The sequence below is a fragment of the Pinus tabuliformis genome, chromosome 6 (assembly GCF_031772625.1).
Source record: "Pinus tabuliformis cultivar Carrire ecotype Pingquan chromosome 6, CPIR1, whole genome shotgun sequence".
Lineage (NCBI taxonomy): Eukaryota > Viridiplantae > Streptophyta > Pinopsida > Pinales > Pinaceae > Pinus > Pinus tabuliformis.
In genome coordinates, this window is record NC_142292.1 from 466,639,958 (window position 1) to 466,649,681 (window position 9,724).

At 38.8% G+C, this 9,724-nt stretch overlaps 1 protein-coding gene across 1 annotated transcript; it reads right to left on the minus strand.

Moving 5' to 3' along the window:
- Positions 1-4,860: 4,860 nt before the first annotated feature.
- On the minus strand, positions 4,861-9,419 carry LOC149259334 (CSC1-like protein ERD4). The gene is made up of 6 exons (XM_089418144.1): positions 8,929-9,419; positions 8,385-8,542; positions 8,016-8,291; positions 6,196-7,040; positions 5,782-6,037; positions 4,861-5,581 (listed from the first exon to the last, which is right to left on the minus strand). Exons 1-6 carry the CDS (start codon positions 9,188-9,190, stop codon positions 5,183-5,185), a joined length of 2,196 nt encoding a protein of 731 aa, XP_089274270.1. The 5' UTR covers positions 9,191-9,419; the 3' UTR covers positions 4,861-5,182.
- Positions 9,420-9,724: the final 305 nt, after the last annotated feature.

A 9,724-nucleotide genomic window follows, 5' to 3' on the forward strand; every position in this document is an offset into this window, starting at 1 on the left:
GAGAAAGTTTTCCTCTTTCCCTTTTCCTTTTGAGTGGTCATGGGAATGAGACTCATCTTCTTCTTTGTCTTGCTTAGAACCTGATGAATCTTCATCCTTATGCTTTCTAAAGTCCCTATACATTTCTTCTACCATAGACTTTATAGCTAGGAAACTTTCTATGAATTGAGGGTCTGGCCCCACAGAGCCTTCCTCTGACATTGTCTTCCGAGGATAGACTCTCCCAATTTCACGATTAGTTTCGACCAACTCTCCCTCTCCTAATTTGAGCTTTGATCTAGTGAGCATTCAACGGCTAAACCAACACAAGCTTGTCTAACCTTACAGCCTAGAGCTCTAATACCACTTGATCTGATAATCACCCTATGAGTGACTTCAGTTAAAGATTTATTAAATGAAGGTATTACAGACTCATATGTTGGTGTGGGTGTCTATGTTATTTAAGCAACGGATCGATCAGATTGCAAATACATGGACACTTGAAATGGAAAACAACAGAGAAATACAGTAAGCAAATACAAGAACACAAGGAATTAATAAGGAGTTCACCCTATCCTCCAGGGCTACATCTCTGGTCCATCTTTCAATGGTGGCCTTATTTTATTGTGTCTTGAAGCAGAGAATTACAACGAAGGAGCTCAATATGAGTCTCCTGAAACAGATTGGGCTTGGAAGGGTGGTACTTGGATTCCCCAGCCCACTGGAGTACACAGACCCTCTTCTCTACCAGCTCTTTGACCTCTCTGGTCTGACAAGCCCTCTCAGGGATGGCTTGGATCTCTCAAGCTCTTTGGTGCTTGACGCTGCCTTTGGTCAACTCGGCGTTCTGCCTTCTTTCTGCTTTTTGCTTCACTGGTCCTTCTCTTTTCTGTCTTTTGTCTTCGGTGTTCCTCTCCGGGTTCCCAACTCTTCCGTGTCCTTTCTGTTCTCTGTTCATGGCTTTAAAGCCATTCGGGCTCATGGCGATTCGGTTCCTCTTCCACTTCCATCGATTTGCATGCTTGCAGTTGCGCTTGGAGTTCCCTGTTCTCGGCGTCATCATCAAACTCATAGGGATGGCCACTTGTCCTCTTGCGAATTGTGCCAACTTGCCTCGTCGGTTCGTTTCTTTAGTTACGTCGTGGAATGGGTCTCCCGCCACCTTGGCGGTCAAAGCGGACTTCAAATTCTTTTATACCGCGGCTTAATCCCTCGTCAATTCCGTCTTTTCCATCGGGCACGATCTCAGCCGTTAGATCTGGAGCCCCCAAATCCAACGTCGTTTGCTCATCCTGCACGGTTGACTAGCTCGACTGTTAGCGCGCAATGAGCAGCGGTTTTCTCTCACCTCTGTCTACCACGTGTCGGGCGCTGAGTGAAATCACTCCTTTTCCATCAAAACTACTTACCACCCATGGATGCCCCCGATCAATACCGCTGGTTTTGGAGTGGGTCCCACCTTTTAGCGCTTAGCCTTTTTGTCCCACGGTTTTCTCGGCTCCCACGCGATCGTGTGCTCGGGGCTTCTCCACTTTGAGGTTTTTTGCCCAGCGATGCGCGATTTAATTGCGCATCAAAAACCTCCTCTGTTTCTCGTTCCGGGCCTCCCATGGGCTAATTTCGCCTCCCGTGCAGTCTCCATAGGCCTCAGTGAGTGCGCTTTGACCGAGGTCCTCTTCGTTCCATGCTAGCTGCCATTGCCACTGGTTTAGAGGTGTTTTTGATCGCTGTTTAAATTCTTTGAAGTCTGTCCCGACCTGGTACAACCATGGCTCTGTTAATCATTCTTTATGGATCCAATTCGGATCAAAAGGGCTCATTAAATTCATTCAAAACCTTAAGGAGCAAAAGGTGATTACTAATTAGAGGATAATAATGTTGTTAATGTATCATATAACATTTTGGCTTAAGCTGTTGGCCATAACATAATTCACCCAAAAGATACAAAATTTATCTAAGAGGTTGATTTATCTTGGAAAATGTGATTGTTATATGACAAGGCATGCATTGGGCTTAAGATTGTAAAATATCTCATAACCTTTTCCAATATACTATAAATCAAGGCCAAGGAACACTAACATAGGGAATAATAAACATGCGTAGAAGCTAGGACATTCATATAAATTTGATGTCTAACTACCGAGAACATATGCTTCATAATCCATTTTGTCACATTTTGCTCATTTCATTGAATTAGAACTTGCCACAACTCTTTTGTCGAGGCCTAGAAAGAAAGGGATACCTAGAAATTTAAAGATCTACCTAAATTGAATCTACAACCAACTTACATTAATTAATTTAGAAGCTCGTTAGCATTGTTTATATGACATAGTTTTGGTCCATGGAATCTTCAAGCCCTAAGGATATATGAAAGATATCTAGGAATTTCATCACATTTTTTAAACAGTCGGTCTCCTTTTTCTTTCGAGGAAGGGGGATCATCTGCAAAGTGAGCATGACTTAGGTCTTTGACATTTGGCCCAAGAAATAGATATTTGTTCACCTTACCTAGTGAACTTTCCAATCTAACAAATATCCAAGAGCCTTTATAGCAAAAAGCCATGACCCAAAAAATTAGAACAAAACAACCCAATTTTAAATAAAATAGTCCATTATTATTTTTTCAAAGTGACCATAATGAGAATTGTTGACTTTTAAAATGATAAATTTTTAAAAAACAACAAGAAGCACAATTGATATGCAAAGCTTATATGACTTCTAGACATGCTTGAAATCTTTATGCCATTTAAAAAACCTTTTAATACCATTTAGTAAGTTTTGTATCAAAATTCTTAAATAAACAATTATAGGCATAATATATAGAAGGGTAATCCATTTCTATCTAAATTAGTAGGGAAGGAGCTCTTACTAATTAAGAAAGAATAAACTTGGACCCTAAAAATAAATCTCTTGAGACATAATGTGGAGCTTCAACATATGAAACAAAACACTAAAATAAGAAGACAACATTGTTTGATTGAACTTTGAAGCTAAACATTATCAATAACTTTTCATTAACTTCCAAATAAGTAGAAACATCTCTGAAAACACTAATCATTCTTGTAAACTTTCTTCAAATCTTAAATCTCATATAAGTCTATCCTTAAAGTAAATATGATCACCCTAAAAGTTTTTCCAAATATTAAGTAGATTGTATCCTAACATTGTTCATGAAAACTTTATTTAATCCTATCAAAACCTTATTCAAAATCTATCAAAATTCTTGACAAAATCTATCAATGCTAAAGCAACATTCTAATCAAAATTCTTACCCTAATACATTTCCTCTTAACTAGAAATCAGAGTTCCTAAAAGAATAATCTCACAAAAACGAAGCCACTTTAACAAAAAATAATCACCAAGGATTACACATTTGAAATTTGTAAGAACATTAACTAATCCATCATATGGTTTGGGAATAAATTTAGTAAGACCATTTGAAATTTGTAAGAAACATTAACTAATCCATCATATGGCTTGGGAATAAATTTAGTAAGACCATTGTAAGAAACATTAACTAATCCATCATATGGCTTGGGAATAAATTTAGTAAGACCTCTAATCAAAGCACCACCAAATATGGCCTCTTCCTAGAATTTCAATATATTCTCTTTGTTAGAATACTGAAATTTTATAAGATGACATGACATGAAGCAACTTAATGGCTATGCAATTCACAGTAATTTATGAGCTGGCTTCAAAACAAATTAATAAGATCTGTACCGCCAAATATAATCTCCTCATAAAATTCTAGCAGACCATTTATAACTAGAACAAAATTAGTTCGATAAACCCCGAAGGAATACCATTAACACCCGGAGATTGCCTTTGTTTGAAACCAAAATTGCCCTGCTCCCTCTTCCAAAGAAAGAGAGTCAAACAAGGTCTTCAAATGAAAAGCTTGTCTTTGAAAGAAAGTGAATCTAGACGCTGGAGCATATATGTCTTACAAATGCTGATTTTTTGATTTTTTTTTTTTTAATGGAATCAGGAAATACTAATCTTGTAACGTTGTCAATTAAATTGTGTTTTCCAATGTCAAATCAGTGATTTGGAAAAATTTTGAATATTGGAATTGTGCAAATTTAACAATTTATAATTATCCATTATAATTATAATTTTCCCAATTTTTAATTAAATTTCAAATAAAATCAACTGAAAAATCAACCTAACAAAGAGAAAAAAATCACCTCTTTAGACTACCGCCTATTGTATCGGTTAATGAATGATTCCTCGGCTCAAAAGATTTGATCAACCCCCTTCGGAGCTCAGCGCTCAGCCTTGAGCACTATGCCAAGCTCTAACTCCCCCCCATTTCAAACATCCAGCCGATGTGTCCTTAAATCAGCTTTAGCTCCATTCAATTCAATCACCTTCTGCGCCTTAAGCACTATGCCAAGCTCTAACTCTCCCCCAATTTCAAATATCCAGCCGATGTGTCCTTAAATCAGCTTTAGCTCCATTCAATTCAATCACCTTCTAAGCAGAAGGTGATTGAATTGAATGGTGCTAAAGGTAATAAGAGGAAGCCAGTTCAAAAAACATTTGTTTGAAATATTTTCCACCATTAAAGGATGGCGCAAACAATCAGCCCATAAGAATATTCAGCCTTATTTCTGTGAATAATGCATTAGCATTGCCTCAAGCTGATGAGGAAAATTCACAACATAACAACTTTAAGTTAATCTGAATAAACATTGCAAGAAAATTTCAGCCTTATTTCTGTGAACAATGCTTTAGCATTGCCTCAAACGGATGAAGCAAACTCACAACATAACAGCTTTAACTTAATCTTATAAAACATTGCAGAAAAAGGACATAAATATACACTATTTCAAGCTAAGCGAACAACCACAGACAGATGTTTCATGTTGGCCCAACTAAACAAATGAAAATAGCTAGCAGCCATTGTATATCATATTCATATGCGATATATAAAATAAATAGAATGAACAAGAAGCCGAGGACATGGAAAATAAACAGACAATCATGACTCTCTAGGCTCCCATACATCCTAAACTATGTTACAACAGAGAACTTGAGCTGTGCTCGTCTTGGGGATCTTGGAAAGCTTGTATGGTCCTATCAATATAAAATGACATATTATTCTTACAACGATGGGAAAAGCAGCAGTAGTCTCTTGACTCTCATCTCTGTTTTTGTGCACATAAGGAATTGGAGAAACAGAATTAGGTATGGTTGGTCAAGCAATGGATGTATTAATAGAGGTAGTCCTTGAAGAAATGGTAGACCGAGCATCCTCAAATTGCTCAACATCATCAAACTTGTCCTCCACAAATACACAGGGAGGGGTAAAAGCCTCCACAACTGAGGACAAGCTTGGAACTTCCTTGACATCATTGCAAGCCACCTCCATGGAAGTGATACAAAATGAGGTGTAAAAGCATTTCTTACAAACATAGCCAAATACCAGAGTTACAAATGGAAGTGGAAGGAGCAAGGGCGAATAATAGAATTTCTTGATTGAGAAGTACCCAATCATTGTAATCTGGGAGATGAACAAAGCTGACAGAATCCTGGTGTGCATATGAGGCCACATAATCCCATTGCTTTCATAAGAGGCCACATACACATTAAGTGCCTGCACACACCAAATAAAGGAGGTCATCAGCTTAAACAACACCTCAAACTTTCTGTTTATTTACCTTGTAGCAATGCATATATGAGCCTCAACCCATTCCTTAGCTTCTCTTATTATCACAAGTCTGGTTCATATGGAATTTGGGAGCACCAATTTCCATTTGTTAAAAACAAAGAAAGTTGTGAGAGAGAGAGAGTCACCTGATTCCGAAGCACAAACCATCCCACAATGAAGTACACGAAGGCAAAAGGAAGGATCATGGGAGCAATAACAGAATAGCATAGAGCAATGGTGATAATCAACATGTCATTTGGAACTCTGGTAGCATAGCCAAAACCACCAGGAGCCCAAGCCTCTTCCACCTCTGCTTCAGTCTTACAAAGAAATTTCCTCTTGATATGGTATATCACTAGCGACACCAAGCGAGAAAGTTCAAGCCCATAGCCTACAAAAAACCTGTTTAAAAGGACAATTAACATATGAAAGAAATTAGACATAAAGACCTGAAGAAGAAAACCCATCTCATCCATAGCAAACCAACAACGAATTCTTTCAGAGACTGAAAACTAGAAAACAGTTTCATTAAATTGGAAGGGAAGGGAAACCCAGCTTACTTGAGCGCAACAAAACTAATGAAGAAGGTAGCATTGGGAGGAAGAGAATTGCCAAGCAGCGTAACGATTGAGTTAGGTTGCTTTTCAACCGCCTTGAGGGACTCAAACAAGGTGCCACCTAATGTAACTCCCAGGAAAACGTTGAACACGATAAAGTAAAAATACTTTCCAGAGGAAGCTCTCACTACATGGGCTTCTGAAGGAATCCCTTCAGCCCTGGACAGAATCATGAGAATTGTGGGCAGGAAAGCCAGAAAGACAAGCAGAACAAGCTGAGGCAAGTAAGCTTCAAGAATACTTTTAAGTGCTTTTTTATCCACAACCGATTTCAGAAAAGGCAGAAGTTTTCTTAGATTATCAAGGGTTGTAAGTGCAGAGATAAAGGTGATGGGAATCATGTAGAAAACAATAGCTAGAAACACAATAATGTATACAATCTTCTCTCGAATCATCCTCTGATAGAAGGGCATGGCAAGGTTTTTCCACAGTATTTGACGAGGCTCAGGGGCAGCCATTACAGTCCATCTATCTGCAAACTGTGAATGCACAACCTGAGATGCGGCTGCTGCAGCAGGCCTGCTGTTGAAAATTATAAAGGCTGCTGCAACCTGTTTCTCTGTCAGTGTAATCTTTTGTGTTTTTTCCAGCTTGGCTGACAAATCCTTAATCTTCTCATTGTAGAAATCTATAGAGTCAACTTTTGGTCCCCAAAGTCCCAAAGTTCCTGTCTTGTTCAATGGCCGCATCCCCTCTGGATTCTTCACTGTCTTAGACTTTTCAAATATGACTTCAGCACGAGCTAGACTCTTTTTGTAGCCTTCTAGTTTCTTCCACACCTTGTGAGCCTGCTCATGAACATTACAAAATTTCAATATAAAACAAAACCCTAGCATTCTATCAGTCTTTGAGAGTTTGATTCAACAATGAACACAGAAGACTTCCATTTAAACAACTAATAAGACAAGGCAACAGAAAAAAAGAAGTTCAAATGGAAGATGGATCGGTGATGAGGCATGCTTTTGAGCAACTCATCAACCAAGGTTTTTTTCACAGGGAATACAGTACTTATATGTGAATGACTGGTCATACCCATTAACTATGATGAGGATGAAATTGGGAGAATGCTGAAACCAAACAATATTGAAAAAGGAATCATGGCCATGTAACACAGCTTAGATGCACAGTACCTAAGCTCTCTGTTTCAAACTTTACCAATAAATGCAGAGCTTAGATGAGCTAAGTTGCTGAGAAATTTTGTGCAGATTTTATTGCACCGACATAAGCTAAGTGATCTACTTTATGTGTATTCTAATGTGCAGTAAAAGAAGCAAGACTTAAAAATGGCCTCTTAATGGATTTATTAGAAGCAGAGAGGTTTCAAACTTTACCAATAAATGCAAAGCTTAGATGAGCTAAGTTGCTGAGAAATTTTGTGCAGATTTTATTGCACCGACATAAGCTAAGTGATCTACTTTATGTGTATTCTAATGTGCAGTAAAAGAAGCAAGACGTAAAAATGGCCTCGTAATGGATTTATTAGGAGCAGAGAGGTTTGAGCCTTAGTTTTTTTAATTACTTTCAATGCTTAATAGATTCAGGGTAAAACTTTTTCATCAGTTCCACGGATGTACAGAGTCTCCTCAGAGGTAAATAAAAATATTGTATCCTATAATTTAAGAGTGGACCTTACTTCTGCTACTGCTACCAGCCCTCAAGAGGGACCGATTCTTGCAAATTAGGAAAAGAATACATTGCCACTCTGACAAAATTGACAATAACATTATGATCAGAAGGAGAAGATTGTCTGAAATTTCAAATACCTCTGAGATGTCAGTGACAATCAAGGATGTTTCAAATGTTTCCGGGTATAACCTCCTGAAGAAAGAGTCCACTTGTTCTTTGCGTGTTTTGCCAACTGGTACAGGAGGAATATCTCGAACGAGAACTACAAATTGTTCTGGTTTAGACTCCAATGAAGCTTGCCCCCGTGTTCTAAGTCGAAGAACGTGGTTGTAGGTTTTCCAGAGAAGAAAATATGTCACAAACGAAACCCAGTACGCTGCAACTGCAAATCCCCATAATCGGTTGCTCTTTTTCTGTAAGATACAAATTTTGACCCGGGCCTTAGTGATTGGATTAGAAAATCAGAAGCCAAAACAACATCAAAAGGCAAAGGGTTTGTCTGGTACCTGAATATTGCCCATGGCAAGCCTGTCAAAATCATCATAACTTGCAGTAGTTTTGTTCTTTGCCTGCTCCAACGTGAGCTTATAATTGTCATCAGTTTTACTCAGAGGAAGAAGAACTGGTAAGCAAACTCCGGCAGATAATAACATGATTAACAATGCTGTTTTGGGACAATCCAACAACAAAAATCTCTTAGTCCCCATAAGTCTGAACGCTACAGCTCTAACTGTTTTCAAGTTTATTGGAATCCACTTAGTCCTCTCACTGCTTTCTACTTACATATAAGTACACATACAAAACACAAATTGAATTATGACTTTGAAAATGTCTTTCTTCACCAGGCATCAAGATTTTATTTGCTGGCTAGCTGCAACAAGGGCGGTATCTAAAATATTTTCATAATCGTTGACATAGTGCATTTTTTAATCAGTTACAATAACATCAGAAACACAACAGTAGCTTTTCAGATTCCACCTGTAGGCTGTACTTGAGAAGCTAGATGCTAAAATAAAAACTGTGACTTAGAGTGGGAGAATATAGATGTACCAGTAGTGATGAATATGAGATAAACAGCTGCATCCAGACCAGCCACAGAGATGATCTCATCTTCAGTAGCCTGCCAGGTTTCCACAATCCAGGCAAAAGGATTGCGAGATTTGGTCGATACATCCAACCCCTTGACAATTTTATTGGGGAAATAGATCACACGGTTCACTTGCATCTTAGACAGCCATGTGAAGGCAAAAACCAGCAGCAAGAAAATGAGAAATGAAGTGCCCAGAGATGTCAGCAGTGAAGTGAAATCCATGATGCAGATGATGAATCCACACTCCCTCCTCCTTCCCCACTCTCAAATTGTTTTCTTGAATGGCCTGCACTCTTACTTCCCCTTCCCTCCCCTGCACTGTCGATCTGGCTATCTGGGCCCAGTTAGTAAGTGCTCGTATCTTGGTACTCTGTCATGACAGCTGTCCCCGCGTCCTCTCTGATTGCTATTACAACTAACGTGAAATTGACTGTACTCTGTTACAAGGGATAACTAGCGGGTTAAGAAAAGGGCAGGTCGAAATGATTGAAATCTGTCCACTTATATACAACAGGAACAGAGCACATCCGCGTAAGTTACGAGTGTTTAACTGAAACACCGTACAGAGACGATAACCGTTGTATGACTTATGCGTAAACACCACGTTAAGCCCGTGGGTTCCCCGGGAGCCCGTGGGTTCCCCGGGACTTGAAATCCGGGCCTGGAAAGGAACCCAAACCAGCCAACGCAACGCCGACATTTAAATTGTGATGCATCAATTCATGTATTATTTCTCTCCATGCTTTGTCCATCACC